The 17,454-nt window shown below is 42.9% G+C and overlaps 1 protein-coding gene across 1 annotated transcript in view; it reads right to left on the minus strand.

Annotated features, from left to right (window-relative positions):
• Positions 1–1,421: 1,421 nt before the first annotated feature.
• The window catches only part of adgra2 (adhesion G protein-coupled receptor A2), a 39,386-nt gene continuing 23,353 nt past the window's right edge, over positions 1,422–17,454 (minus strand). Inside the window, 18 exon segments of the mRNA XM_022199871.2 lie at positions 1,422–3,505; positions 3,658–3,747; positions 4,415–4,563; positions 4,651–4,774; positions 4,854–4,981; positions 5,066–5,274; positions 5,994–6,183; positions 6,327–6,527; positions 6,746–6,907; positions 7,443–7,592; positions 7,694–7,794; positions 7,797–7,891; positions 7,981–8,145; positions 8,251–8,464; positions 8,865–9,028; positions 9,535–9,606; positions 9,707–9,778; positions 11,503–11,574. Of these exon segments, the coding sequence (XP_022055563.2) occupies positions 2,086–3,505; positions 3,658–3,747; positions 4,415–4,563; positions 4,651–4,774; positions 4,854–4,981; positions 5,066–5,274; positions 5,994–6,183; positions 6,327–6,527; positions 6,746–6,907; positions 7,443–7,592; positions 7,694–7,794; positions 7,797–7,891; positions 7,981–8,145; positions 8,251–8,464; positions 8,865–9,028; positions 9,535–9,606; positions 9,707–9,778; positions 11,503–11,574 (3,778 nt within the window). The 3' untranslated portion in view covers positions 1,422–2,085.

The following is a 17,454-nucleotide window of genomic DNA, read 5'->3' on the forward strand; positions in this document are numbered from 1 at the left end:
ATGACAGTGGCTCCAGTATTCAGCAACATACCACATGTTTGACATCCATTAGAAATATAAGTATTCTATATTTTTTTTGTAAGAATTTTATCTTGCATACGCTGTGCAACCTGGAAGTTATTCACTAAAGCATAGTATCTTTTTTGGAAGTTAAAGGGGAACTTCGTTTTTTTTCAACCTGGGGTCTGTTTCCATATGTAATTTCATACATGTGAGTGATGGAGAAATGAATTTTTGACATAGCTCCAGTATTTAGCCAGGCAGGCAGCTTAGCAGCTCAGCTAGCAGCTCGGCTAGCGAAAAGTATGGGGCAACTTGCCCCCCCCCCTGCGTCAAAGTCCACCCTAACGTGCTTTTTTCCCCACACTGACCGGCTCAGATAGTCTCAACGAGTGTCCCACAACATACCAGAGATGAGAAGTGAACGAAAACCTCTACATTACCTGGTGATCGCTCTTTGTTGTGGTCTGTATCCAAATCTCAGGACGCTAGAAAGCAAATCTCGTTCCAAAATCGCGCGATAGCTCGTGCCAAAACACTGGTTTTGGCGCGAGCTGCTAGCTGAGCTGCTAAGCTGCCTGCCTGGCTAAATACTGCAGCTATGTCGAAAATTCATTTCTCCATCACTCACATGTATGAAATGACATGAAAACAGACCCCAGGTTGAAAAAAAAACAAAGTTCCCCTTTGAGATAGGATCTTTAGGGAGTTATTCTGAATCTTGCTCTCAGTGCTCATGTTTGTTTTCCATTAGAGAATCAGTTTAAGTCCTGCTTGGGGCTGGTTGAAAAGCTCATAGCGCACATAGAACATACAATCGTACACGGCACAGACTGATCACATTAAAATACTGACGAGGAGAAACAACAAACAGCATGTGGCTCAGAGAACAATGGAAAAAGCCATGAAAACAAGCTGCACAGTAGAAATGCTATTTCCTGTTAATGTAATTTCCTGAATTGCAGGTGTAACATGCTGATTGAAAAAACAGAAGTACTGCTTCAGCTTTTGTCAGCGGACTTATTTGTTAAGGCAATTTACTGTTTAAATTTTGCTATGAGGACACTCTTGATTTTTTTCTAATACTAAAACCTCCACTAGCATGACAAAATTAGACTTTGGCATTAAAAAAGCAAGCTTGGATAAGTGTGTCATTGTAAAACCTGTGAGATGGTCAAGGTTAATGCATTTTACTTCCTGACAATGACTAAAAAGTTTCTGTGCCATCCAGGAGATGGCAGTCATTCAGACATTAGGTCAGAAGATGTCTTTTGTTAGAAATGAAAACTGAGAGTGGGTCTGAGAAAGCCAATTATATTTTCCCCTCTGATTTTTATTCCTTTAGAATTTATCACATAAAAGAAGCTGTGTCAGTGCTGATGGGAGAGAAGTAAGAAGGAAACATTTTCTATATTCAAAAGTCTCGCATAGCATTTTAATTCACTCTGAGATTCTGTACAGCTGCACTCATGCAAATCCTCTCCTACAATGTATGCATACACACACACACACACACACACACACACACACACACACACACACACACACACACACACACACACACACACACACACGCTCACACACACACACACAGCGAACACAAGTGCATATACGAGCACACGTAAACAGTTACTTGAAGCAAACAAAAGGATGAAATGTTGTCCACAGATTAAATGCATATAGCTGTACTTTGGAAATGGATCGTCTTGTTTCCATTTCATGCTATAGTTGATATGCATAGAAAAATCACAACTAACACATTAAAGCTTTCATTAGACATCTAAAATCAACATCATATGCCAACTTCAGAGATCTCTTGTACATTTTTTTGCAAAGTGAATAAAATAAATGCGTATTTTATGTTGGAAAATGACAATACAAAAAAAAACCTGCCTTATTAATTTTCCACCATATTCACAGCAAACTCTTACAATGCTACAGAGGCAAAAGTACCAGTTTAGGGTCCTGGGTGCCTTTGTGATATTATATCTTAAATTATATAATTATTAAGTGACCTTGAAGACATAACCCTGTCATTTAAGAGCTCATTAAGGTCATGCATAAATGTTCACATGTAAGTATAGTTTACACTGTGGTTTCGCTTTTCCATAAACCACTCTTCATTCCAACAGAGCTATGGGATTGGTCCGTGCCGCTCATGTCCTGCTCCAGCTCCAGCACGGAGTTTTTCAGGGTGCCGTTTGGGGCAGCGGCCCCCGGCACAGTGGTGGTGACACTGTTCAAAGGGTAGGAGCAGCGCTTAGTGTCTCGCTCTGCACATGCTGCCAGTTTCAAATTGTCTCTGCTGGCGCATCGTCTCTGAGCACCGTGCATGGCTGCTCTGCTGGCCATAGAGGGCAGCAGGGGGAAAGGTTTCCGGCTCCCGCTGCTGCCCCCATCGCTTCCCTCCGAGGGGCTGGTGGCTACCGACTCTCCCACCCGCTTCCCATTTGTGAGGGTGCTGGCCTGGTTCTCTGAGAGGCTGTGGTGGATGCTGCCATTCTCACTTGTAGCCTGTTTGTAAACAGCATGTGAGGAACTGAAGTGCTCTAAACCTGTGGGGCCTAAAGCTCCAAGGCTGCCCCCACCTGCTGCAGTTCTTAGAGCTTTGAGGCGATAGTGACCTCTCCCCTCGCTCCGATGATAATACTGATTACTCCCTTGTTTAGTTCTGCTGCTCACTTTCCTCCTCTGGGGATGAACTGGGGCTGCAGAGTTAATAGTGGGCAGAATATTGTTTGTTTGCTTGGTGATGTTGTCAGTACTGGTGCTTGTGTTGTTGCCTGTAGGGACACGTGAAGTGTTGTTTGAACTGTCTTGTCCCACCTGCAGCAGATTGGTGAGCTTGCAAGGCCCAGGGCCCACGCTGCTGATCCCACTTGGTGTGGAGGACGACCTGGCTGATGAGGAGTTGTGAGAGTCACCGGGCGGATGGCAGTTGATGAACAGCTGGGATCCCTGCTCTGAAGTCTGCACTCCACTCCCGGTAGTGCAGGTGTGCGTGTAAGTAGACATGGGATGTGAGCGGCGATATCCTGGACAACAGGCCAGCCATGAGGCCTGCACATCCAGCCGTCGGAAGCAGTGGTGCACCACCAGAAACACCCCCAAAACTATGGCAACCATCCCATACAGGCTACTGAACAACAAGCTAGTGTGGCCTGTTAGCCACATGGCCATGGCTCCACAACACCATAGAATCACAAACAAGAAGTGGGTGGCCACCAGCACAGAGAACTGTGTCTTCAGTGAGTACTGGTCCTCTGGAAGCACAACAGGGTTTATTGGTCCCACTGCTGAGTCTGTGGAGAGCAGGCTGGTGCTTCCTGCCAGCGCAGGATGGGTCTCGGTCACCGGAGAGGACAGGGTGGTTCCTGTGCATTCTTTGGCCACACGGTGCCTCAGGCGAAACACAGTGCACAGGAAATAGATCCAGGTCACCAACACCACTAGGCCGGCAGGGACAAAGAAAGACCCCAGACTGGAGCGCCAAACCAGCCAGCAGCTGCAAGAGGCGGAAAAGAAGGCAGAAGAGTGAGTTCAAAACAAGGACATCTTTGTGTATTCAACACATCTCACAGAAATACTCACTTCACCAAGCAAAACAACACAAAGTAAAGAGCCAAATGGCTCAAGGATAAAAAGAGAAGCACTTACTAAGGGCTGTTGTCTCCGTAGTTGTTGACATTGACGGCCGCGGTGATCCCACAAATGATAAGAGGAACTCCATCAGCTATCAAATAGAACCTTCAATAAAGGACAAATACATATCAAATGCAAGATTCCAGCAGCAGCTTCAGAAATAAAGACTTCTTGTCTGTGCCACAGTATGACCTTTGGCTGTTACCATGTTTTTAAAGTGTGCATGACAGTGTCATTTTTCTATTTAAGATTTAGAGTCTCTCCTGTTGTATAGAATTTGAACAGACTTGTGTGATCTTTCATTATCTTAGTGGGCAGAGTGTCACAAGGGTCAGTGCAGCCCCCAGAAGTCTGTGATTTATTGCAGTCTGATCCTATGTGGCCGAGTGGGCAACAAAGGGGTGGCTGGAGGTCCAGTGAGGTCAGGGGCTCAGTGTATGACTGCAGCTTCAAGATCACAGGGGCAAGAAAGCGGGAGGAGAAACAGAAGAGATACTGAAAGAGACAGTGCACCCCTTGAATCACCATGCTCAGATTTATGACAACTCCCACTGCCTCTGCTATGCTGCTTTCATACATTCCAGTTTTAGCGGCACAGCAATACTCTGCTATGTCCCCCCCAAGGTTTCTTAAAAACAGAGGAGTTTTAGTTGTCGAGCACAATGACCTGCTTCGATGGTGCACAGTCTGGGTGGCCATGCAGAAGAACTCCTGCATCTGTCCACATCATAAACCGTATCGACAGCAAACAATAATCTCATAGTGAGCTGACCTGAGCATAGGTCTCTGAGTAGGTGGAGCAGGAGGCTCTCCCTCCGGCTGCCGAGGCATTCTCCACACAGCCTCTTTGTAAATGACCCTGGCGCTGACCCCGATCCACAGCAGAGTGGACAGTGAGGAGTAATGCAGGGCGATGCCCACCTGTCATGAATCAGACAGTCAGACATCAAGCTTACGCGCCACTAAAAATTAAGAGAAAAAAAACAGAATGGTAAAATCAAAACTTACTGCTTGACAAACCACTGGATAGCTGGTCAGACTTATACCTCCTGCGTAGATCGCTGTTGTCATGGCGATGTGGAAGCAGGTGTTTAGCAATGTGTGCCAACTTTTTCTTGATATATGAATCGAACTGTAGGAGCACGAAGTCATATGATGACAGGATGAAGCAAATGCACAATAACAACAAGAGATCTGTCCTAAGGCAGTACCTGTGGTGCAGTATATGAGTGATGATGATGGTGAAGAGGCAAAGCAGGAGCAGCGCAGTGCAGGCGTAGACCACAGGGTGGAGCACCCTCACAGAGATGGGTGGAGGGTGGGGGAAGTCAGGCACCTCCTACAAAGAAATCACACTCAAATAAATGTCTCATTCAGCCTTGGTGATCCTGGATGAATGGTTGAACACTCAAGGCTGTCTTACCTGCAGCACAGCATAGTTGCTAAGCAGTGAGCAGCGCATGGTGGAGGTGCTGCTATCGCTATGAACCAGCTTACAGCCCTCTTGGCTCCAGCCTCCCTGCTTGTCCAGGCCCTTCAGGCTCCACTGGGCTGCCACAGCATCAGTACCAGGGGACAAGTGGCGCAGCGACACCCAGACCGGCTCTGAGTAGTTCCACATACTGCAGCCGTCTGCTACAGGAAAGGATCAAATTATCAATATGAAATTACCCTTTGTGGATCCAATTGAAACCATGTTTTTTTTTCTTCAACTTTTTAAAATCAGTTTGTGATATCTAATGCATTCCTCTTAGCATCAGTCTGACTGTTTCTAAAATTGATTAAGTAAGACGAAACATGATAAATGATTTAACATAGGTATGGATGACATGAAATCAAATTGTGTGAATTCATACAATGCTACAGTGAGTTAAGCATTATATTAAACAGACACTGGGCATAAGTGCAAAAGAATACACTAAAGATGTCTTTTATATTGCCTCATTAGCTTCTACAATTTCCAAAATGACTCTCGACATCCCCTAAAGGCTCTTTATGTGCATGTAAAAGAAGTAAACTGAGAGTAAATTTGATCTATTTTTTATGATGTGAGCTTATAACTTCATGTTACGTGTAAGCAAATTGATAAAAATCCAACCACTGCTACTCTGGGCAGAGAATATGGCTGTCTAGTGTTTGTTTCATACAAAGATTTAACCACCAGTGTTGATCTTATAGACAGGAATAGAGGAAGAGCGCTACAGTTTGACAATGATGGGACTGGAAATAAACATGAAGCACAGTTTATAAAAGGGCCAATAAATGCTAAGTCCTACTCTTTTTTAAGACATTTTCTTTAAACATGTAAAATAAAATATTTTCCACTTAAATAGCCTGATTCGTTTCCTTACCTAGTCCTACGAATATGACTGGAGTGTTGACACTGCGTCTGCGGGGGTGCTCTACAGTGTTGCTCGTGTTCCCTGACAAAGGGAAAAAGCTGCCTGTTCTGAAGACCACAAACTGCAGTTTACAGTCTGCAGTTGCATCAGGAGGAAACAGAGTAGCGGGAAGAGTCACTGAGGCCAAGGCTACAGAGTTCTGGAGAAAGAAACATAAGCAAAACAATTTATTTGATGTTCAAATTTGCCATTTCACCTTGATAACTCTCATAATAGGTACAATAGGTTAGCTTATGTAATGGAGGAAACAAGTGGATGTAATAACGCGTGAACATGTCTCACCTTTAAGGGGAAATTGTTGAGGGAGGTGTTATGGGTGCCAGTGCTGCAGCGGAAATGAAGCTGTTGTTCATGGGTAGAGTCTGGCTTTTCCATGTTCGGGTTACCTGTCAGCACCTCACGACGCTGATATGCAGTGCAGGTTATACCAGTGAAGTGCGCAGGTCGAATTAGGTGGGCCTCCATCACAATGTTCTTAGACAACTGGACATACCAAATAAAATAGAATGGTAGTGGCTGAGTCACAAAGACAAAGCTTCAAAGTACAAACATACTGATAGGATTTACGGTCTGCTCTTGTATTTTATAGACAGCTCATGGTTTTTGCTGTATTACACAGTCAAAATCAGAGCATCAATATGACTAAACACATGTAATAACAACTGAGGTGAAACATGAAAACTTAAGTTAATAGTCCCCACCATGGAGAAGTCTTGAGCATGACTGTGTAGTTGAGGCCAGGCCAGTGTCTCCAGAGAGTAGACAATGGAGCTGCAGGCTCTCTTCTCTCTCTGGGCGAGAGCGAGGATCTGATCATCCACCTGCATCAGGTTACTGCCCATCTCTACCATCACCTCTGACAACTGGAGCAAACACGCACATGAAAGTTTAAACAGCTAAGAGAAGAATATTGCACAGGCATACCTGTAAGTAGGCACACTGGCAGGTTTGAAAAGCATGTTTATCTTGAAAAAAATCACATTACATCATTTATCTAAGTCAGAAAAAGGATCAGATTTTCAGTTTTCAGACAGTCCTTGAACTAATCAAGTAATCACAAAAAAGTTCGTTCCAAATAAAATTCTGTGTTTCTATTAGTGACTCAATTGTGATGAACATTCACATGTCAAAAATTCTGTGAATTTTGGCAGAACTACAGGATGTGTTTACACAGAGCAGAGTGAAGAAAGGAATGGAAATAAATAAAAAATGTCACCAGTAAAACATTTGTATTATGTTCAGTCACCATTTTTTCACTATTAGTAGCACCTTCAGATACTGTAGCTACATGTTGATTCTATTTTTGTGTGTGTGTAAAATAAATATTCACAGAAATTCAACCTTGAGTAAAAATGTAAGCAGCAAAAAAAGAACTCTAAGAAGTAGTATCTTCCTCACCTCTCTCAGCTGTCTGACATATTCCATGAACTTTTCCATAATTTGTGCCACATACATCACATCTACTGAGTCAGTGAAGCCTGCAGCCTCCAGGGTGTACGTGCGCACTTGATGAGCCACGGTGACAACATTGGATGCATTAATGGGCCTCTGTAAGGCACGAAAAAATATGGTGAAGACATTAGAAGTCGGATCTACGTAGTATTTAGAGAACAGGAGCCATAAACTGTGGCGCTGACAGCTGCACTGACCAGAATGAAGGTATGCAGCACACGGGTGATGCCATTAGTGTAGTGGCAGTTTGAGTAGTCACCGTCTTGCCACTTTCCTGAGCGGTCGCAGTATCGAGAGGCTTTTTTTGCTCCATACCCCCTTCGACAGTGAGCGAGGGGTAACGCAGCTGCAGGCAGTACTGATGGGAGGTGATGCCTGCTAGGGTTCTCGGCCACCTGTGGATTAAAGCCAAACAATAATGAGCATCCCGACTCTTTAGTATGATTTATGGTATAGATCATATATCACTGTAACTTAAACTAACCTGAACTCCCCACGGTTGTTGACAACTTTATCTTCTGGACAGAAGGAGGCGCTGTTCTCCAGCACCACTATCTCAACAGAGCGAGAGGTATTGCCCCGCCCAGTGGAAACCACACACTCCCACTCTCCACTGGCCTCCACATGTACGTTGAAAAGAATAAGCTCACTAAGAGAAAATGATAGAGGCGACTCAATATAACTCATTACTGCTTCAGCTGGAGATGACTCTTCTTTGTTCACTAAGTATTTTCATGTGTGAGTGAGATACTACCTGGTGATGAAGGTGCAGTCATGCAGCACGCTGTTCTCCAGCTGGACGCCCATTTCTGGGTCAGAGGTCACCAGCTGACCATTGTGACGCCAGTGTAAGGTGGTGATCTTGTCCACCAGCGCTGCCGTACAGTGGAATGGCAGCCGATCACCTCTGAAGACCACCTGACGCTGGGACGGCAGCAGGGACAGGGTGTGCAGCTCCAGAGGGCCGTCTGAGCAACATGGTGGGAAAAAAGACGCAGATGTGACCATTGGACATCACTCTGAATTATTTCTGCTGCTCTCTCATTACCCGACCTCAGCTAAATGTTTCCACAGAAGCTATTATGAGTCTGCTGTTCTAGAGCAGATTGGATGCAGACTGCAGCAATTCGTAAATGCAACCCACAGGATTAGCTGTCAACACGGCCCACTGATACTTTTAGAAATATGTCCCTGCCGGGCTACTGGGTTAGATCTTTGTCAGCCCCTTTTGGTCTATTAATTCTTAAAATAGCTGAGAAGATCTCCAGTGTAATGAGTGCGCTGTCACTGTCGTTCGCAGGGCAACGTTCTCTGCAATACCGTGGTGAACCGCCTCATTCGTGCGCTTCAGTGTAGCTAGGCTCTCACCACAGCTCAGCTGGCCAGCTTTCAGTCCACGCAGGGGCTTTCCCTTCAGGCTGCTGGGGTAGGCACACAGGGTTTCATCCCCCAACCGAGCCGGGCTGTTTTGAAAGAAGCCCGGGACCCAACGCAACCCGCAGTCACATGACAGGTAGTCTGAATTGAAGTTCCTGGAGAGAAATAATGACCATTTAGCATCACTTCTAACCTCTAGCTGCTCATTACAGGATCAACATTCAACACATTTTGATACTTGGAGTCGTGATGCACATTTTAATGATATTCAGTGTTGAATTACAGCTGTTACATATTACAGATTGATTGTTTTCGACCTAAAATTAAATTACTCATTTAAAAAGAAAAGAAAGGATTTGGCAGTAGCGTACATAAAAAAGATTCAAAAGTTTTTAGAGAAACTTATCTTCTGATTTATGATAGCTTCAGTAATACACTTTCAGATACAAATCATACACAGATGAAAACATCCCAGTTCAAATAAATACATGTCAAATAAATCTTTTTTGGTTATTTTCAGATTTTCTACACATTTGAAGTGTGAATTCTTAGCAAACAGAGGCAAAATCCATATTAACTTAGAGTAAATATTAACTTTGTCTAAAATATTTAGTCAGATATAAACTGAGAGTTAATTTGTTGGACAGAGTTTAATACTCACACTTGTTTGAGGGACGGCAGCTCATCAAACACTCCCGGATCCAGGGTCGATATGATGTTGCCAGAGAGGTTCCTAACAGGCCACAAATTCAATAGCACCAAGTTAACTCAATAGTTTTACCGCAGCTCAGACAGTACAGTATTTTTATGGAATCAGTTCATCAGTCTCTTACAATTTAGTGAGATTGGTCAGACCCTGGAACATGTCTGCAGTCAGACAGCCAATGCGGTTGTTGGAAAGGTCCCTAAAAGTGTGAAAAGACAAAGGAATGTGTCGGTTATTTCTGAGTTAAGAGAACTTGTCTCAACCAATCAGCAGCAGATTGTGATGTCTTGCCTCTTTTACAGCCAATGCTGCTTTTGTGATATCAGATGAAAATCCATGTAGGGCTTTTTCCATCTCAAATCATCATGAGGCTTCTGCTCAGCCATCTCTGACTGGCTTGAAATGTCTTAATCAAAGACTACAGATATTTAAAATAGTATTTTAAGTACTTCCGGAGATTTTTATTATTATCATTATTCATTGAAAAGTGATATTTTCTAAACTATATGTAGCTGCATGTGATAATAATACAAAATAGAATGTGTAGAATACTTTGTAAAATAAAGCATTGGGGCATAAAAATGAACAAATAATTAATTTTATTGAACTTTCATGACTGATTGAGCAGATATGACAAGTTGTACCACTAAAACAAAAGTATTTTTAATCTAATCTGTTCTAGAGTTTCAAAACAGCTCTTATTTTTGCTTTTGTTTTTTTTTTAAATTCCCCCATAATCAAAAATTATTTATTCTACTTGTTCAATATTCCTAAAAAAATGTCACGATGAGAAATATGACAATTTCAGACTTTTATCTTCCATTTTTCCCAAGACAGTGTTCTTTAAACATAGTCTTAAATTTTAATGTGCGAAAAAAAACATGCTGAAAGTTGGAACATTTTAAAAAACATGTCTTGGAAGGCATTTGATATATCAAGCTTGGATTTCACAGATCTCTTCATAAGCCATATTTTATGATATTTCAAGCAACTGAGCCATATTCAAGGAGAAATTGTTCTAAAAATTGGCTGATTTCAGATGCAATGACTCACTGTCAACGCTATGCAGGGCCTCTGTTTCAGTCTAAATCAAGAGTTTTCTTCACCTCTAGTATGCGAGTTACAGTACACGTACCATACGTCTAAAATAAAACTATTACAATAAGTCTAAGTATGAGATGTATCAATGTAGTACATTCTTCTACCATCTGAAATTTAATTTTCCAGGCCAGAGTTTGAAACAAGCATGCAAACTGTCCCAGCCACTTTCCCTTATCACGACTCTGTGGGACCCGAGTAAAAGTTTATCACAATCGGGGTAAAAGCGGGGCCCCTGTTCTGCCGTCCACCTCTGAGTGTGATGTATAGCTGCAGCCAGAGAGGGATCTGCTCTGTTGCACCTCTGACACTACCCAGCAGAGAGCTGTCCAGAGCATGTGTTTATCTCCCCCTGTTTGTTTTGAGAAGCCCCAGACCTTGCAGGGAAAACACAAGTAGGGGGAGGAGGGAAGGGGAGTCACGCGGTGCAGCACAGAGGACTAGTTTCGATCCCAGACCTCGGTGTCCAAAAACACAATGTCGCCTCATCACATTTACTGACGTGCGAGGAGCCTCCGAGGGTTCCTCGGTGGTGAACTGGGGCGTACAGTAGAAATGACATCCCAGGGCCTCCACAAACACCCACACAAACATATAGTGAAGGAGGCCTTCATAGTCACACTAACACTGGGAGCTCAAAGTAATGCATGACATCTGCCATGAGCTGCCAAAACAGTATATAGGAGGGTTTGTCTCAGCTACTGTCAGTCTGGCAAACTCTTTTGAACAAACTCCATCATCTCTCTCATCCAGACATCTGAAGTCAACATTCATGATCTCCGTTAATACGTTCGTTAAATGTGAATCACACTAATATCTACTTACAGTTTCCGAACCTCAGAAAGGCCTTGGAAGGCTCCAGGCATGATGGTGCTGATTAAGTTGTGCTTGAGATCCCTGTGGAGAGAGAAAACCTTAAGTCATTAAGACCGTGCATGCAGGGATGATGATGGCGGTGATAGGACAGTTCTGCAAGTTTTCTCTTTTTGCATTTGCGTTCTTGTTGAAAATTTGATGTTCAGATTGGTACAACTCTCAGTAGCCAGTTAGTTTAGCTTAGCATAACCAGGAACTGCTCAAAATCTGTCCACTAGCACCATTTAAGTTCACAAATTAGCAGGTTTTGTTGTAATACAGACACATAGAGGATCAGTCTTTGCAGTCTCAAGTTTAAAATGAAGAACAGTGTGGACACATTTCCTAAACCTGGCTCCTCCAGCAGACACAGCAGGATAGGAAATCTTACCCCAACAGCCACCTGGGTTTGAGACTCACAATATACAGACTCTTAACCATTTAAAATAATAGTGGAATCTGCTAGCAAAGGGGTTGTGCCACTTTTCTTCTTGTTTCAAAATGGCTCTTCTCACGATAAAACTCAACCACTGCAAACCATAAATATTAATGTCTTTAACTGCCTTTGAAGATCTAATGTCATACTATCCGCTGCACTTATCTCCACCCTTTTCCCTTTCCACTCCCACACCCATGTGTTAAACTATTCAGCCAGATGCCTCCTTCGTGATCAGACAACCTGCATTTGATTTTAAATCCCTGTTCTTTTCTTTACTGGCCAGGTGGGAATAGGGAGGTTAAATCAGGTCAGGAGATGGATGGGTATTGACAGAACATGTGATCTATGTTCCTGAAGCATCAAAAATATTTCACTCCCATTGGACCAGTCACTCAGGAGGATTTCCTCACAGGAGCATCAACGCATTGGCTGAATTTTTGTCCATTTCTCAAGATGGTATTGAGGACCTAAGGGGACTTTTATGGTCCTATTTTTCCACAGAGATTATCTGTCTTCACGGTTCTTGACCATGGTGGCTCACACTAGATACAACCTCAGGCATCTCTTAACCATTTTTTTGTCCACTTTCCAACAGATGAGCTTTTTTTTGGTCGAACTAGAGCAGGGAAATTGTTTTAGAAAATGGCTTCCAGCAAAAAATTACACCGTGCGGTATGGCTAGGGATCTAGTCTGAAGATCAGGGGTTTTTACTGTTGGTCCAAGCTCTTTCTAAGCCATCGCTCATAAGAGACAGGTTATAATGATAGAGAAAAAATTGCCTGGCTTCAGACCAAAAGGCTGAAGTCTGTTGTGTTTGTCTCAAAGCATTGCCTTGGCCAGCTCAGCCTCGCTCTTTGAGCGTATGCCAGCTTGTCAGACAGAACATTTTGCAGCAATTTCATGGCTTTAAAAAAAAGTTGAGATATTTCCACCTCCATGATTCTGACTAAGAAGTAAAAAAAAAAAAAGAAAGAAAAGGAAATCTGGTTGTTAGTACGCACATTTCACCAATCAAACCACAGAGGAGTCTGTGTATTTGACTACAATACTCTTGAGTATGTGTGTGTGGCCTTGTGGGTCTGTCACAATGTATGTGGTAATCTTTGTGTGCCTGTGTCCCGCTCTGTATATACATGTGTTTCTGTGTGTCAGTAGCTGTATAGGATTTGTTGACCAGGGCGGGGGGGAGAACAATACTGCTGTTTCCAGTTTGTGTGTCCCGGGGCTCATTAGTGCGGCGATGAAAGACGAGGCACTGCCCACTATTTCCTCTCTCTGAGGTCCATCTCCCCCTCCCTGTCTGTTCTTTCACACACATACACGAGCATGCAGTTGCTGTGTAACACTGACCTCCATGTATACGCACTCAGACATTCATTTAAAGCTGCATTAAAATGACACAAGCATGATAGTCCCATGTAAATAATATGTGACTAATCGTTATGTATCTCATCTAATTATAGGTGATGAATCAAAAAGATGTATGCTAGTAACTTGTAGTAAAACTGAAAGCTAGAGTAAAGAACTGAAATGTATCCCAGCATGCACTGGGCAGAATAAGCAACAATTCATCACAAGTTTAACAGTCTTTGGTTAAGGTGTGGATTGCACAATAAAATTTGTACCCATGGACATTTTTGCCAGATGTCACAATGGGATCAAGGGCATTAAAGGCAAAAAAAAAAAGCTGAGGATCGCAAACTTGGTTTCCATTGGAGAAAATGTATCCCAACATGAACTGAGATGATCCATTAGCTGCAGGCAGTTAGCTGCTAACAAACTGCCATTATTAGCTCTAACGTTAGCCAGAACACTAACGTTAGCATTGACTAAAGCTGCAAACGTCTAAAGCTACAAACTCCAAATGAACACCTGCTACCTTCAAGGCCTTGCCAAACAAGTTCACACAATGCTTGCTAAGTCTATCAGCGGCAGGTTAATCTCTACATATTTTGCAACATATCAGAGTTTTTAATGTAGTTTCTGTAGCGACAAAGATTCCAGTCTAAAAAGAAAGAATAAATGAAGCTGAGGCATAAGACATAAACGCATTGACAGTGATTGTGTAATTACACTCCCTTCCTGAATGGGGAGAAAAAAAGTTCCACACTGCAGTTTTAATTCATTGTCATAACTTACTGATAAACTATTGTACAACGTATGCTGGTCTCCTATAGTGTATATCAACAGTGATTCAATTTATATACCCCAGGTGGAAATAATAAATTTAGAAATGGTCACCTCTAGTAGCTCTTAGCATATTTAATGAACTGAATTTAAACTGAAATGCACTGGTTGATTGAACAACTTTTTAACACCTTTTTCTGGTGAAAATCAAGTCTTATACCATATGTCCATATGGTGTTTTTGAAAATGCTGACAGACACATCACAGGCAAAATAAGTTGTCAAGCACAGGTTCAGACGAGGAATCTTGTCGACTTGCAGAATGGAGCTTTCATTTTCATTATTCTTCAAAATTGGTTTCTGGTTCAGTCATTTATTGCTGAATTAGTCCAATGTCAGAATTTACAATTGTGTCCTGTGAGATGAGTTTTACAGTGTTGGAGTCATGGGTGAACTGGTGTGCTTGAGCTGCAATGATTGGGTTGCAATTAGAAAAAAGTGTGGACTTCATAGTTTGGCACCACAGCTATTTCAAGTCAAGAAATGATTTCTTTCATGGACAAAAACTCTAAATATGTAACTTTTGGACACAGAAATTATGTTTTTAGGAGTTTAATGACTGAGTGAGAATTGCCTGCAAATTTCCAAGAAGGAGTGTTATACTCGAGTTGAACAACTGAAGATGTTTGTGATGTTTGAAAGAAACACCTCAATCTTAATGAAATTATCAAAAGAAAGAGTGTAAAACTGGACTAGACTAAACTGAATGTAACCACCCATTACATTCAAATACAGATGCAAAAGAATACAAAAATACACCTATTGGTTTTCCTGTTCTTAGAAGATGTTGCATTGAGCTTCATTTTTAACTTAGTGTTACATATGCTCATCCAAACCACCAAAAAAGACAAACACACAGGCGAACAATAAGACACATGGTAACAAACCATGCAAATATCAGCTTTATGACAATGGCAGCGTGGAGTTTGTACATCCCTTAAACTTTCTGTTCTTTTTTTTTCTACATCAAACATTTATCTTCCCTGTCGGCCTTGGAAAGGTACAGTGCTGTGTGTGCTTTGGCCTGAAAGCATCAACAGTCCACCACCTCTGATACACTCTCTTATCACCAAGCTGGGGAATGTGAAGGAGCTCACCAGAATCAACAGGCCTTGAAGCATCAGCCAAGCGCTTTGCCTTATTGTGGCCCGAATGTCAGCTCTTGTTCACCATCATAATCCAAACTCTATCTCAGCTGCAGCCCCCTCGCTGCTCGCCGCCACCGTCTGATTTGTTTCCAGCTTTATTTCATACCTACAGACACAGACTGCAGCTCCAGCGGGCCTCACGCTCAGGCGATGACTTGTCTGTGTGCCCTCTGGAGTAGACAGTGCCCTCGCTTACAACAGCTTCACAGCTCAGTGGCCTTGACACTGATGACAACAGCTGTCACCAAGCAAGAGGATAATAGTTGAGTCAAGAAATACATCAAAGCCTCACGCTTGCCAAGCTTGAAAATATTGTCTAAAATCCTACAAGTTTAAACTGTAGCTATTATTTTTTTATGGCCCTCCTCAGTACTTCTTCCAAAAGCTACATGATTGGTGGCGACACATTATTTTTTATTTTTTTAAATAGATTTTATTGATTTTTCAAACAAAACATAGACAACATACAAGTGCTCTCTGTATTCACACAAATAACGAAACATAGAGAAAAACAAGCCACCATCCAAATCCAAATAATCTAACTGCATTTACTTCAGAAAGTAAAAAAGACAGAAACATGACATCGGGTAGGAAAAAAAAAAGTCTCATCTGTTGGGGGGAGTCTCATCGCCACCCCCAACTTTTGCTTCAGTCACCCTATGCATATAATCGGTGGCGACACATTATTATTATGACTATGGCCTTTCTGAGTTCTGCTTTGTAACCTTCAGAGGGCAGTGCTTTGTCCCCTTCACCACATGTGGCCTGTATGATTGGATTGTGACAGACTCCCAGCCCAAAAGGGGCCATTGTCTGCTGCCGCTGGGCCTAACACTAGAGGCTGCCATTAAGAACGTCTTTTTTTCCCCCCGAAAACTCCTCCTGATCAATGGGGCTGGTCCTCTGCCATTCTGAAGAGTCATTGCTCTGTGGGTATAGGGGATGAGCACCTGGGCCCCCAAGCAGACTGGAGAGGAGCGACGTGCTTGTAGGGCAGCGAGAGGGTAATAATGAAGACATGGTCTGTAAAGCGCTCCAGACGTGGAGTGCTCCATTATCAGGAGCACAGCAGCAGCGACTGGAGTGCTGACATTGTTTAGGTCCCGGCCCTGGAGGGAGCTGGGAAAATGACTGAAGCCAGGGAATGGCCACTCATTATCACTAGATTGGAATCAAGAATTTCCTGAATTTTTTTTAATGGAAAGACACGGAATTACAGGGCTAATTTCTATGCCCTAATCACACTTTTTCTCTCCATGCAACTGCCTGAAGACTGAAACAAACAGGTCTGTGGTTTAAAGATATGCCGGAGAAAAACAAGGGGGGATAACTGGCACCTTGGTTCCTGACAGAGGTCAGTGGAGACCATTTTTGTGCCGCGTGTCATTTCCTGTCTGGTTGGCGTGTCTAGCAGAGGCCCGTGCTCGTTTATTTTTACAGTTTCCTTTTTCTCCTTTTTTTACTAGCTAGCTTTCCCCTGTAGGGAGGGGCAGGTGGGATAGGGGATTCAGTATGAAGCAAAATCGTCCCTGTGTATGGCCCCGTAGACCCCACCTCCCCACTCCTCAACACACTTGCTCACAATGGGGGCTCTGTAACACCGGCCCCAAACGTACTCTTGCCTTCCCCCCAAAACAGGAAACCAGGATCTGCTGAGCTCTTGTTTTTCTACTAATTTCCTGCTTTGCTACCCCTTCCCTAGATTATTTTCTTTACTTTTTTCTGGTTCCTCTCAGATTGGATATACCTGATCGACTTTATGCTTGTGTTTGGTGGAGCTAGGCAGCTAAAGGACAGAGGTGATATCTTTCTATTATATTCATAAAACGTCTGTCTTTGGGATTGCCCTCCACCTGATCATCCACTGCATTACTCCTCTACGGTTAAAAAACACAAGGCCCTTAGTTCTGCTCTTGACTGACAGTAACAGAAACCATTGAACCAACTGCACAAGCGGGATGTACAGAAATAGCGATACACTTTTATTTGAAGTGTAAAATTTCCCAAGTTGATTATATGTTTCTATAATCTGCAGCTAGAGGAGATTTAGATTATTCTGCCAAGGAAAACTCTGGAACCACGGACCATTATTGACTCCAGTTCTGGCTTTCGGTGCAGCCCAGAAAAGGCGGTGATGCCCACTTTGGC

This window comes from Acanthochromis polyacanthus, chromosome 7 (assembly GCF_021347895.1).
Source record: "Acanthochromis polyacanthus isolate Apoly-LR-REF ecotype Palm Island chromosome 7, KAUST_Apoly_ChrSc, whole genome shotgun sequence".
NCBI classification, from domain to species: Eukaryota; Metazoa; Chordata; class Actinopteri; family Pomacentridae; genus Acanthochromis; species Acanthochromis polyacanthus.